General features: G+C 59.7%; 1 protein-coding gene and 1 long non-coding RNA gene across 3 annotated transcripts in view; one reads left to right on the forward strand and one right to left on the reverse strand.

Moving 5' to 3' along the window:
• Positions 1-3665: 3665 nt before the first annotated feature.
• On the reverse strand, positions 3666-10484 carry LOC131518684 (uncharacterized). 2 transcript variants are annotated; one of them, XR_009265242.1, is made up of 4 exons: positions 9047-10484; positions 8190-8401; positions 6997-7202; positions 3666-3705 (listed from the first exon to the last, which is right to left on the reverse strand). It is a non-coding gene; the product is annotated as an uncharacterized LOC131518684 (long non-coding RNA). The 2 variants fall into 2 exon arrangements; XR_009265243.1 differs by lacking the exon at positions 3666-3705 and adding an exon at positions 3717-5438.
• Positions 10485-10668: 184 nt separating this feature from the next.
• CERK (ceramide kinase) overlaps positions 10669-13832 on the forward strand; it is a gene marked incomplete at its 5' end in the record, with an annotated part of 50568 nt that continues 47404 nt past the window's right edge. Inside the window, one exon of the mRNA XM_058682085.1 lies at positions 10669-11050. Within this exon, the coding sequence (XP_058538068.1) occupies positions 10669-11050 (382 nt within the window). The remainder of the gene's footprint in view (positions 11051-13832) is intronic.

The raw sequence follows: 13832 nt of genomic DNA on the forward strand, positions 1-13832 counted from the left end.
TCTCAAAAATAAATACACCTAGGGGTGCCTGGGTGGCTCAGTCGGTTAAGCAGCCGACTTCGGCTCAGGTCATGATCTCGCGGTCTGTGAGTTCGAGCCCCGCGTCAGGCTCTGTGCTGACAGCTCAGAGCCTGGAGCCTGTTTCAGATTCTGTGTCTCCCTCTCTCTGACCCTCCCCTGTTCATGCTCTGTCTCTCTCTGTCTCAAAAATAAATAAACGTTAAAAAAAAAACTAAAAAATAAATAAATACACCTAAAAGTGCACAATTCAGTGACATTTAGGAAATTCGCACTTTCATGTGTTTTAGAGTGTTTTTATCGCTCCCGTCCCCACCAACAGGCTTCCCCTAGTCCCCCGGGCCAGACCTGGCAACAACTCCTCTACTCTCCGTTCCCGTGGATGTGCCTCTTCGGCATTCTTCACTTAAACAGGATCACACCACGTGTAGATACACCACATTTGGTCCCTCCATTCGTCTGTTGGCGTATGTTTGGGTCGTCTCCACCCTTGGCTGTTGTGGTCGTGCTGCCATGAACACGTACGTACAAGTACCTGTTCGAGTCCCTGCTTTCAGATCATTGCCAGATCGTAGGGTAACTCTGTTTACTGCTGTTTCGAGGAGCCACCAAACTGACGCCTCAGGAGCTGCCCCCCTCTGCCTCCCCGCAGCAATGCACGAGGACCCCAATCTCTCCATGTCCACACCAACCCCTGTTAGCTCCCATTTTTTTTTTACCGCAGCATCCCAGTGTGCGTAAAGTGATATTTCACGGTGGTTCTGATTTACATGTCCCTAATATTGAGCATCTTTTCATGTGCCCATTGGCCATTTGCAAATCTTTGATTTTGGTATAGGACACAGGTTTGATTTATCTCACCCATGATTCTCCAGATAGTGGCTCTTTCAGATCTCAGGCTTGCCACGGTTGTTGTTGTTGTCTCGTGAAAGCCTTTCTACGGAGGCCACCGTCAGACTCTGCACCCCGGAGCTTTCCGGGGAGTTGACCCAACACAGCCTCCCGTGGGGGAGCTCCCTCCCTTCCCGTGACAGACATCACTAATCAATCGTGGCACTTGAGAGCCCAGAGATTTATCCACCGGGCCCCAGTGAATATGCAGCTCGTTGGGGTATCTGCCATTGAGGAATTCACCCCTGAGAAGGAAAATAAATGAATGGACGCAGGTTTTCGGGCTAAAATAGAAGTCTATGATGAGACAGTGTGCCCCAAGGAAGGTGCGATTAGTTCTACCCAGAGAAGACACAGAGGCAGGGGTTGGGATGTGGGGGGCTGGCAAAGAACACCCCCTCCACATTCAGAACCAAGTGAGAGACAAGACGCAGAACCCCAAAACAGGTCAGATTGTCAGCGTTATTCCTGATAAAGCCAGGCTGAGCCATAGCAAGACGGGCCTCTGTGCCTGTCACTAAGCGTGTCTGCCCCTGTGCTGGCTGGATCCACAGGCACAAGGTACATTCATGCCATTATTTTCTCCTCGCACTTCTAGAACCCTTTTCTTTATGATTTTGTTCCTTCACTGTTTGGGAATATATGCATACTGTTACGTATTCATCAGTCTCTATCAACGAATAATAACCATTTTTTTTAAAGGCTTTATTTTTAAGCAGTCTCTACACCCAACGTGGGGCTTGAACCTACAACCCTGAGGTCAAGAGTCGCACGCTTTACTGACTGAGCCAGCCAGGCACCCCAACTAATAACCTTTTATGTCTAGCCTAACTCCTGTGGTTTCAAGCCAGGTGTCACAAACGGGCTGGTCTCTGAATGCCTCTGGTCTGCATCTGGGTTTTATTTTCCTGCCTAGTGTTTTATATTTTGGATTGGAATTCGTTACCAACATTTAAAATTCACAAGTTTCGGGGCACCTGGGTGGCTTCATCGGCTGAGCGTCCAATTCTTGATTTCAGGTCAGGTAACAATCTACGGTTCGTGAGTTTGAGTCCTGTGTCAGGCACTATGCCAACAGCGGGAGTCTGCTTGGAATTCTCTCTCTCTCTCTCTCTCTCTCTCTCTCTCTCTCTGCTCCTTCCCTTCTCTGTCTCTCTCTCCGTCAAAATTAATAAACATTAAAAAAGTAATAAAATAATAAAAGTCACAAGGTTTCATATACGCACACACACAAATGTGGTTTCCGGCTTCTCTGGGAGGTTCCAACAATCTGCTGTCTGGTCTGCCTCAGTCCCCACCATTCCCTAATGTCTGTCCCAGTGTTTCTACATGTAACCCCTGCTTTGAACTCAACTTTGCCTCAACTTAAAATTGCTCCACTGACTCTCCCGTGCTTGCATTTTCACTCGCTCGCAACATCTTACCAAATTGCTACACTTGGCCCTGCTCCGTATGAGCACCAAGGACGCAGAGAGGAAAAGGATGCGGCCCCTGGCCTCCCAGACCTCCCAGCCTGTACCTGCCACCTCCCATGCCTCTTCCGAGCCTCACCACCCACCTTTGTCTCCAGCAGCCTCAGGCGGGTCTGACCTGCCTACTGTGCCAGGCTCTGCTGGCTTTCTGTCCCCTTCTCTGACACCAGGCCTGTGACATCTGCGGGAACAAAGGCCAGACTCTTGCAAGGGAAGTGCAGTGGAATGAACTCCCAGGGACTGGGAAGGAAGCATGTGGATAAAACCGGGTTCACCAGTCCCAAGGCCCAATCCACAGGGCTCCTCAGAATCCAGCAGGTGGAGGCCAGTCATAGGAGGACTGGCCGGCTCTGCACCTTGCTCCCCCAAAGCCCCCTACTCGTCTTATAGGGTCGCTCCCCCAGAGAATGTCCTCCTCCGTTGACATTTAAGCAGAGACAGGAGCGAAGGGAGATCTGGACCATCAACCGGCTGAGGTTGTGGATGGGGAGAATGTTGACAGAAGAGGTACGCGCACTTTCAAAGGTCCTGGGGTGGGATCATGCTTGATATTTCTTCAAGAGATATCAGGGAGAGGATTTGGCTGGGGAACGGTAAACCAGGTGCAGAGAGGAGGTAAGCCAGCAAGGAGAGCCCTGGAGACAGCAGGGAGGGATTTGGACGTAATCTGGATTTCCGTCTAAAAAAGGATCCCTTTGGATGCTCAATGGAAGCAGAGAGACCAACCAGTTCCAGGAATTTTGTGGGAACACTCTGTCTTTCCTGGGCTGTGTAACAATGCTCCTAATAGACCTAGACGCAACTTTTTATATATTTTTTAACGTTTATTCATTTTTGTGAGAGAGAGAGACAGACACAGCATGAGTGGGGGAGGGGCAGAGAGAGAGGGAGACACATAATCGGAAGCAGGCTCCAGGCTCCGAGCTGTCAGCGCAGAGCCCCACGCCGGGCTCGAACTCACAGACCGCGAGATCGTGACCTGAGCTGAAGGCAGAGGCCCAACTGACTGAGCCACTCAGGCACCCCAGGTGCCCCGGGTCTAGATGGAATTTTTTTTTTTTTTTTTAATTTTTTTTTTTCAACGTTTTTTATTTATTTTTGGGACAGAGAGAGACAGAGCATGAACGGGGGAGGGGCAGAGAGAGAGGGAGACACAGAATCGGAAACAGGCTCCAGGCTCCGAGCCATCAGCCCAGAGCCTGACGCGGGGCTCGAACTCACAGACCGCGAGATCGTGACCTGGCTGAAGTCGGACGCTTAACCGACTGCGCCACCCAGGCGCCCCTAGATGGAATTTTTAATGTCAGCTCATTGCAGGAGTTTCCTGTAAGGAGTTTTGGAGATAAGATAACAAGCCTTGTAAGTTTCCCTAGACGTGGTTTGTCTGCCAAAGTCCCTTGTCCCCTCACCTGGGAATGGCAGCCTGGTGAGCAGATGCCCCACGTTGGGGACACTTCCCCCCACCATGTGAACAAAGCCCTGGGCCCCGTGCTATTAGGGCACCCGAGAAACCATTTAAAGGGGGTTCTGATTTATCTTTTCATTTGGTTGAGGGTTTCTTGGATGTTTCCGTAACAAAAAAAGATCTTGCTGTCATGATTCGGTTTCTCATGTGGGGAGGGAAAAATTCTTCCTCTGCCCTTTGAGGCCTTCCAGCTGGACCAAGAATTAAATTTACGGGAAACAGATTCACAGGAAAAAAAAAACCCAGAGTTTTATGACGTGCGCAGGGAGGCCCAGTAAGGAAATTGAGGCTTCAGGAAATGACCGAGGCGGGCAGTTCTTACACTTTTCAGAGAGACGTAAACCTGGGAGGAATCGGCAGGACAAAGAAAATGGAACTGGGGGGGCTGCAGTTAGACGGCGTTTTCAACAGACTCTGGGCTGGGGGAGTACGTTAGCAAGAAGTAACGAGCGCTGCGCGGACAGCCTTCTGAGCCCTGGATTTCTTATCTCTGGTGATAAGGGTGGTTTTTTACCTCCTGGTCCAGGGACCGTACCTTCCAAGAGGGAGATGGATTTCCCGCTTTCAGGGGGACGGAGGAGGGTCAGAGTGTCCTTCTGGCACTGGTTGTCTCTTAAGTAACTTTTCCTTAAAACAATCAAAGCGCCGAAGTGGTCCAGCCCAGCCTGGGCCAGCCCACCCTTGGCCCCCGCCCTGATTTGGGAGCCTGCCTGTAGACACAACAAGCTCCATGTTTGGGCTCAGACAAAGCCTCAAAGCCCAGCTCCTGTGGCAGATTGCCCCTCTGGGCCTCAAGTCCCCAATCTGTAAAATGGGACCACTGGCTTTATCTCCAACAAACGCGGTCCCCCGGGGGCCCTACTGGCACAGAGTGAGGTATCCATTAAAGGTAGACTCTGTTGCCGCCACAGGGCTCCATGAGTCCGGTTCCCTGGCTAAGCTCTGCAGTTGTGAGATGCACCCTTCTATTAGGACTTTAATTTACCAATCCCATGTGCCCTCGTTCTCCTTCCGGAGCTCAACTCTGCACCCTTTTCCCAAGCCTTGCTGACCCCCTGGGTCAGGCCGGACCCTCTGCTAGGCGCCCTCAGAGTCAGGCGGAACTTCCCTCCTTTTCTTGTCTGGTTCAGCTTGCAAGGTGGGGTACCTGGCACCCAGCAGGGCTCAGTGAGCTTGAGCCACTCCTGTACCTCCTCAGAGGCTGTGGCCTCAGCTTCCCCGTCGGAAGTGCCCCGTAAGGAGGTGCCCTGAGCTGACCCCGTTCCCAGGGTCCAGACGTCACGCCCGAGGTTCAGGCTGGTCACTTTCTCCTCCCTGGTGTTCATGCTTCTGTCTACGCAGACGGAATGAGGGGCCAGCCCTGGCCTGACCTTCATCCTCCCCACCGCCCTCCCCGCCTGTGCGTCCGTGGACGGGGTCCTCACTGCCCGGCAGTCTCTCAGGGGGTGTGCCTTGGCCCCACAGTAGCTGACTGCAACAGTCCTCTGAGATCGGCTTGCGGTTCACGAGGCTTCCAGGGATCTTTCTTCTCTCTCTTCCTTCATGTTTTCGTTTGGGGACTCAGTTCTCTATTCTGTGTCCGGGCTGCAAAACTTCTGGATCGAACACAGACTGTTTGTTTGTTCTTTCCTCCAGAAGGTGTTATTTATACCTTTGTGGGCTCGTTTGAAGCATGTTTCTCCTTCTGTGGTGGTGGCCGTGCAGCAGACTCCAAAAGCAGCCCCGTTCTGCTCTCTCCTGTCCCCAGACCCACCTGTGCCCTGCCCCAACCCCCCCCCCTCCCCGCCGCGGCCCCGTTTACGGAGTTACCAGGGCCCCTCCCCCACCCCCACTGCTCAGATCACTGCCTCCTTCCCTCTCAATTCCTTCAGAGATCGCACATATAAAAAGACAAACATTGCGAGAGTGAACTCTCTGCCTCTCCTTATCTGTCTGAAAATCATAGTTTACGGCTTCTGCTCTGTCCCTTGAAGCCCTGAGCACAAGGTCAGGTTTTCCCCGCCCCAACCCCTGTTCCACCTTACCAGGGCTCCTCCCTGGGTCACAGGTGCCACCCCGGGGGCCTCCCCGGGCACCTGTCTCCAAGTCTGCACGCCCTAAAAGGATCCAAGGCCACATTGCACCAGCCAGAAGTGGACACTTGACCCCAGGCCCTGGGCAGGCAGGCTCGCCTGTGAAAGATGCCCTCACTGCCTGAGCCTCAGCTCCCCTCCCCTCCACCCCATCCCCCACCCTCCCCAACAATCTTAGCTGACTCTCAGGCCCACTGGGATGCCCACATTCCTTCTGGCTTCAGGGTTGGAGAGGAGGGATCGCCCACCCTGAACTGCCCCAGACTTCACCTGACGGGAGCCAGCCTTTTCCCTGGGAGGGTCTGCTTCTGAGCCAACAGCACCCCCCAGAGACCCCGGACTGGTCTGCCCCCCATCGGGACAGCATGGATGCAAGGATGGCCTTCAGGGCCCCACAGCCCTGTTCCGTTCCCAGGTCCCCTGCCGGCCCCTGGAGCCCCCTGACCCTGGTCCCTAGGCTCCCGGGAAGTGTTAGGCACCCCGCCAATGGAGGCGGTCACCCTGGCAGGCCTAGGGAGCCCACAGGATCCAGACCGAGCCCGAGCCCGGCCTTTGGGGCCCTCCCCCTGCTGTGGCACTCCCCACAGCTCCCAGACATGCCAGCAGTCCTGATCCCTGCCCCCCTGTGGTATTCTTTGTGGCCGGCCGGCCCCACCTCACCAGGCTTTCCAGTTCAGATCCACCCTGTGGCCACCACCCCTTGAGAGCCACCCTCTATTCCAGCCCTGCTCCGGGCTTTCCTCGGGAGGCAGGTCCGGCATGCCCCGGGGGGTGGAACAGAGAGGCCCCACCGGGGCGCCCAGAGCAGGGGTGGGGGGCAATGCCTGCTGAGGGTGCCGGCTGCAGCTCCTCTGGGCCTTCTGTTCTCATGTTTCAGACTCTCCCACACCAGTGGGACCCTGGAGCACCCACCCCTCCGTTTCCCTTTCTGTATAACTCGAACAGGTGAGGTTAGTTCGGTGGGTCTCAGTCTCTGCATCTGTGGAGTGGGGTAACTAACTCCCACTTCTAGCCGCTACTGTCTGGGTCACGTGTGTGTGCAACGCGAGGGCGAACGTTTTGTAAGTTATCAGCTTACCCTCTACGCGTTCAGGCCTCTTTGGGCCCAGGATGTGTCTTCCAGGCAATCGGCCTCGACAGGCCATAGTTGGAAGGCCCCTCCTTGAGGGCGGAGGGCAGAGGGCGGCATTCCTGGCAGCCGGTGTGCACGGGGGCAGGTGTCCCCCGCCCCACCCAGCAGCAGTCCAGCGCCAAGTCACATGGCTGACTTCCTGGGGAGGAAGCCTGGAAAGATAAGCAGGTGGCTGTGTCACGGTAAAGGAGGCCGGCGGCTTCTGGGACACGGGCAAAGTAGGTCAGAGGCTCTGTGGGAGACGGTGCTGGTGGCCAGGAGGAGCCGGCCGGTGGACAGGGTGGTGGGTGCTGGCCGCTGCTGCTCAGGATGTCTGCAGCTCAAGCTTGCGGACCGGACCCGGGACAGGGACAGGTGGTAGGGCAGAGTCTGAGCGGCTGAGTGCATGCCCTCTGGCCTCGCTGGCATCCAGGGCACGTCTAGCCCCCGTGGAGGGCTGGGGCCAGCCATGCACACAGTGGGCCAGTGACGGCCTGGGGACCGACACTGTCCTGCAGCACCACAGGTGGGACTGGGGCCACACAAGGGGCAGCTTGAGTGGAAGCCTCACGGGGTGAGCTGCTGGGGGGTTCTGTGGCATGACAGGGGGGCGAAGGAGAGGCCGAGCAGGGGGTTCCCAGGCAGACGTTACAGGCACGGCATCTAGGCCAGCGCTGGAAAGGCATTCCTGCCAGGACAGAGGTGAGGGGGGGGCCAGGAGGCCATCAGGGGGGCTGAGGGCACAGCCCCAGTGCCAAGGGCTGGGTCGCCCTGGCCTTTTGGAGGTTCACGTTGGCTGTTCTGCTGGGTGCCTTCAGAGCTCGCCCGTGCCAGCCCCACCGGGACTTAGCACACAGCAGGGGCCTGGCACCTGCTTCAGGGCCCCACTGCTACCTACGCTCACCGTCACGGGCACACAGCGCTCACATGGGCTCTGACCCCCTGCCCGGCACTCCTCCCACCCAGCCGACTGCAGGAAGCGTTGTCTTCTGCCAACTAGGCCTTCGCTGCATTTCCTTCTTCCCCTGCGTACAAGCGAGGGGTCCTGCCCCGGCCAGGTCCCTCCTCGCCAGCCCCAGAACTCCAGGCCCCCCAGGGCGGAAGGGGCTGCAAACCACCACGGACAGCGCGGCTTAAACAGGAGAAACGTATTTTCTCACAGTTTCAGTTTGGAGGCTAGAAGTGCAAGGCCAAGGCGCTGGTGTGCTGGCTTCCTCTGGGGCCTCTCTCCCTGGCTCATAGGCCGCCAGCCTCTTCGTATGGCCGACCCAACGCGTGTGAGTTCTCCTGGTCTCCCCGTGTGTCCACACTTCCTCTGGTGAGCACACCAGTCAGGTGGCCTCCTTTTACCTGAATTACTTCTTTGAAGGCCCTGTGTCCAAACAGTCACATCCGAGGCCCCTCCTCCAGGCCTTGTCAGTGTTTTGCAGTTGATCCCACGCCCCCCCTGCCCCCCACCCTGCAGAGGTGGGGCCCCAGTCATCTCTGGCTACGGGCCTGAATTCACGGCTGATGTGTGGCATTAAAGGGTCTCTAAATAAATAACCTGGGAGGGGCAGGAGGAACCCAGCCCCCAGAAGCCACGGAAGGAGGCCCTGGGAGGGAGGCTGGCATTTCTGAGGCCATACAGCCTCATACAGCCCACCCACATACATACCCATGTATGTATACATACACAGGTAGACATACAGCCCACCCACACTTCCCTGCCATTCTTCGCATGCTGCAGCTGGGACACCGGCCCCCGCAGGCCCTGCGGCAGGGTTTCCAGAGCAGCGTCCCATCCGCATTTCCTGAGCCTCAGAGGAGCAGCCGTGGGAGGGAGGCCAGGCAGGCCTTCCTTCGTCCACCCCACCGGGCTGGAGATCAGGCGTGGTTTGCCCAAGGGTGGGGCTCGGACTCACACCCCGCCTTCTGCCCTACCCTCTCTCCCTGCACCTGGTCTGGATTGGGAGGGGGTGGGGGTTGGGCTCCTGGTGAGGAGCGAATCACAGGGAGCTGGCGGGGGGGGTCGTACCTGACTTGGGGCCACCCGGTGCCAAGCACAGGCACGGTGGCCCACCCTTCCGCCGTCTGCAGCGGAGGCCCTGCAGGAGGAGCCAAGGAGACACGGGGCTGGGCAGGGAGAGCTGAGAGAAAGGCAGATGGCTGTCCTGGGCCCCCGCAGTCAGACCTCTGTCACTTTGAGCCCTGTGCCTTCAGGCAAGTTACTCAGCTTGCCTGACAGCTTCTTGGTTGGTGAACCTGGGGCAGATGTGTGCACGTAACAAACACCGGTGCTTCCTATGCGCGGGGACCGTCTCAGCACTAGGGCTATGGGGAGACACGTGTCCGTGTCCTCCTGGAGCTGGGTGGGGAGGAGCAGACACGCTATGAGGGCAGGCCCGGAGCCCTGCTGGGGTGGGCTGCGGCAGCCGCCCACACGGAGAAGGAAGGGTTGAGCAGAAGGAAGGGTTACGCAGGAGAAGGAAGGGTTGAGCTGGGCCAGCCGTGAGGGAAAGACCCTGGGGGCACAGAGGTCAGAAGGGCACCTCCCCATCCTTGGACCTGCTCAGCCGTCTGTCCCACCCCCAGCCGTCCGGCTCTCTCCCAGGCCTTTAGGAGGAAGACCTCCTCCAGCAAGCCTCCTCAGGGGCAGTCTATCCTCAGCCTGGATGTGCCGGGTCCCGGGGGAGATGCCTGCCTCACATCCTTCTTCCCTTACCGCTGAGTCCCCCAGAGCCTAAAAGTGTCCCCCTCCGGAATGTGGGAGGGCAGCGCCTGCCTCCCGGTAACCCCGGAGCTGGGCCTACAAGCAGAGACGGTGGTAACTTGAGTGGTGGGGGGAGGGGGGCAATAGGGCTGGCACCTCCTATGGGTGCCTGTCCGGGCCTTCAAGCTTACTTCCAAGGAGGAAGATAGAGCCAGCTCGGCTCTGGAGAGAACGAGGGATCCCAGAGGAGACCAGATGCCGAAATTCTAGCCGCCCATCCACACGGCATCCCAAATGGCCTTAGGTGCCCTGCGCTCACCTGGAGGGCCAGGCCTGCCCGCCGCCCCCGCAGACGGCCCAGGCAGCATTTCTGCGCCAAGGGAGGAAGGGCCACCCAGACCCCGCCTGTCTTTACGACCCGCCAGGGAGGGGCTACTGAGTTCCTTGCACGCGGCAACTGTGACCCGCACCCAGAGACGAGCCGCAAAGGGAAGCCACCTCCTCCCGGACCAGCACCAGCGCCCTCCAAATGCTCCCCGCTCCCCAGAGACGGCCCCCGGGTCGACTCCCTTCCCTTCCTCGCACCCCAGGCCCCCTCCTCGATCCCCTGTCCAGCCCCTCTTCTCCTCTCGCCTAGCCCCTCCCGTCCCCCCACTGCTGCTCCCAGGACCCTTCCCGTCCCCCCCCCCCCGCCCCCCAGGCCTCCTCCTCTGCCCCCGTCCAGCCCCTCTTCTCCCCCCACCCGGCCTTTCCCCGGTCCCCCCCCCACCCCCGGCCCCACTCTGCAGCTCCCAGGACCCCTAGGCCCCCGCCTTCGCACCCCAGGCCTCCTCCTCTTCCCACGCCCGGCCCCTCCTCTCCCCCCACTCCGCCCCTCCTCGGTCCCCCACTCCCTGCAGCTCCCAAGACCCCTCGGCCCCGCTCCTCGTACCCTAGGCCCCTCCCCTCCCCCTCCCCTGCCCCCTCCCGGCCCCCTCCACCCCCGCCCGGCCCCCTCGTCGTCCCCGCGGCCGCCCTGCGTACGAGGTGACGCAGCGCCGCCCGCCCCGCCCGCCCCCGCGCCGCCGCCGCCGCCGCCGCCGCCGCCACCCGGTCGGGCTCCAGGGGCCGCTAACGGTCCCGCGCCCCTCGGCGTCCGCGCCCCCGCCCCGCGCCGCGCCCGGCCGAGCAGGCGGCGCCGGCGGGCGACGGGCGCGATGGGGGCGGCGGAGCCGCTGCGCTCGGTGCTGTGGGTGAAGCGGCAGCGCTGCGCCGTGAGCCTGGACCCCGCGCGGGCGCTGCTGCGCTGGTGGCGGAGCCCGGGGCCCGGAGCCGGCGCCCCCGGCGCGGGTGAGTGTCGCCGCCGCAGCCCGCGGGTCCGGCGTGGGGGAGGGGGGGCGGGGGCGCGTCCCGGCGCCCTGGGGGGGCTGTGCGCTCTGGGGACCCCGTGACAAAGGGCGAGTCGGGGCGGTGCGGGCGGGGAGGGCCGGAGACCCGGCGCCCTTGGTCCCTCGCGCGGATGCCACCCCGGCGGGGAGGGCTGCGGCCCGGGACGCGTCTCCCGATCGCGGCCGCATCGCGCAGACGGGCCCGCAGATATCCAAAGGGCACCTTCTGGGTGAGATGGGTTACGGATGGATCCCGAGGGGCGCCGGCGCGCCGCGCTCGGTTTCGGTTTAACCCAAGGACCGACGCTTTTCTTTCGCCCGGGTCCAAACCCGGGAGGCAGCCTTGCAGGGTAGGGGGTTGCTGTTGTAGAGAGTGGAGGAGAGGGCTCGGGGCCTTCCGTCTGGGATGTGCTGGGGCGGGGGGGGGGGGGGGGGGGGCGTGGTGGGAGTGGGTTTTGGTACAGCGGGCTGGACACATGACCTTCAGAGGCCTTTTCCTTTCGGAGAAGTGTAATTTGGATAAAAATGGAAAGGACACACCCAGCCCAGGGGACACTCTCCCCAAGGAGAAGGGACCAGGGGCTCGCTGGCAGAGCTGTCTGCTGGCAGAGGGAGGGCAGAGGCTTAATGAGATGTCATTTGATCCCGAGAGGGAGGAGGAGGATTACCGAGGGCTGTGTTGGACAGTGGGAAGGGGGAGGCTTCCAAGGCCCAGAAACCCCGGGGCTGGCCAGTGTGGGTGTATTCCACTTCATTCATTCTCTTGTGCAAGTTTTATCCAGGGCCTGTTGGGGAGGGTGCGGTGGTATCCTAGCCCTGGCTCAGTGCCTGTGGAAAAGTCCCTGCCGCAGTGGGTCATTTTCCCTGGAAGGAAGCCAGAGGGGTGCACCTGCAGGGGCACGGGTGTCTGAGGAGAAGACCCCGGCTGGTGGAGGCCCATCACCGGGGTATGGGTGGGGCCAGCAGCCTTCACTTAGGTGGCGGCATTTGAGCAGAGAGCCGGAGAAACCCATGCACCTGGGGGAGAGGTTGTCCAGGTGGGAAGAAGAAAAGTAAGGGCCCTAAAACCAGGCGGGAGGTGGATGTCAGCCCAAGGTATCCCAGGGGCTGACATGGGACTCCTCTTTGGCTGTGAGGGCTTTATCCGGCTTAACATTCTTAAAGGATCCGCTGAGAGTGAACAGAGGGAGCTCAATTGCGGGGCTCCTGGCCTTGGTCAGGCAGGAGTAGGGGACGAGCAGGGCGGGGTGTGCGTGAGGCATGTAAGCTGAGTGAGGGCAGCAGAGTCCAGGGTTGCAGTCCACTGAAGTCACTGCACAAGATGCAGCAATTTATTGTTTTAATTATTGGGGGTGGGGGTGGCAGATTCTCTCGTGGGCAGAGTTTGGGACACCCTGGGGTGCTCCAGGTGCTTCCTGACGCTGAGGTTGTGAGGCCCACGGGTTGGAGGAGGGGTGGGCCGAGCCGAAACAGGCGAGGCCGAGGTCAAGGGCAGCCTCAGACCCATGGCCAACACTTGGTTTCCGGCCTTGGGGTCACCGGAAGCACTGTCTGCAGAGAGCCTGTCTCTGGCTGGGTGTCTGAGAGTTTACTCTTGTGTGATCTTACTGATGTCCCTCTGGGAGAAATGTCTTGCATCAGGTATCACCCCCGGGCTTCTTTGCACCACCCACCAGGGCCCCGTGTCTTGCTCTAACGGTGCCTGGCCCGGCCCCGAGGGCTTTGAGCATCTCTGTACATTTCTGGGCTCGAGAATGGGTCCTTTCCGTGCGGCCATCGCGCTGCCGTTCCACGCGTGTCGTGTTCACACACAGCCCCAGCCGGGCAGGTGTTCTTGTACTTTACATGTGGAGAGACCCAGCTATGGGGCATCTAAGTAACTGTCCCCCCGGTGGTCCACACGCGAGCTTGGTCCCCGCCAGCCACTGGCAGTGTGGCCCCATCAAGCCTCAGCGCCGCGTGGACACTGGACAGACCCCACCCCCGTGGGTTGTCCAGGTGGGAAGTCCCTCGTTGCCTGCATTTAGCGCCAGCCACCCTTCGCCAGCTGGTTTCCGGTGGTCAGACTCTGGGCCTGCGTGGGGGCCGTGCCGCCTTCGGTCTGCTGGCTGCTGGTTCTCTCTCGGGAGAGGTATTGTTTTGCATCTACGGAGGGTGAAGGCGCTCTGTGCGGGCTCATCTGGAGCTTTCTCCCTGGAGGGGCCGGGGCTGCGGGCGCCCTGGCCAGGGGGCTTCCTCCAGGAGGAGGCCTGTTCCCGTCGCTGTTTTCCGACACCAGCCACCGCCTTGGGTGAGCAGCGCAGAAACTGCTGTGCCAGCTCGTTGGGTTTTCTTTGCTTCTCCGCGCCCACAAAAGGGAAGCAGGCCCGTGGCAGACGATTGCATGCTGGAGGTCAGTAGGGTCAGGATGTGCACCAGGCCATAGGAGAGGTCAGAGAGGGGAGCCGAGTCAGGGCCGCGGGGTGCGGCCACGTGGGTAATTTCACCTGATCCTCTTGTGTCTCGAGAATATCACTCCTGTTTTCTTTTTTTTTTAATTTTTTTTTAACGTTTATTTATTTTTGAGACAGAGAAAGACAGAGCATGAACGGGGGAGGGTCAGAGAGAGGGAGACACAGAATCTGAAACAGGCTCCAGGCTCTGAGCCGTCAGCCCAGAGCCCGACGCGGGGCTCGAACTCACGGACCGTGAGATCGTGGCCTGAGCCGAAGTCGGACGCTCAACCGACTGAGCCACCCAGGCGC

The sequence above is a fragment of the Neofelis nebulosa genome, chromosome 8 (genome assembly GCF_028018385.1).
Source record: "Neofelis nebulosa isolate mNeoNeb1 chromosome 8, mNeoNeb1.pri, whole genome shotgun sequence".
Classification (NCBI taxonomy): domain Eukaryota; kingdom Metazoa; phylum Chordata; class Mammalia; order Carnivora; family Felidae; genus Neofelis; species Neofelis nebulosa.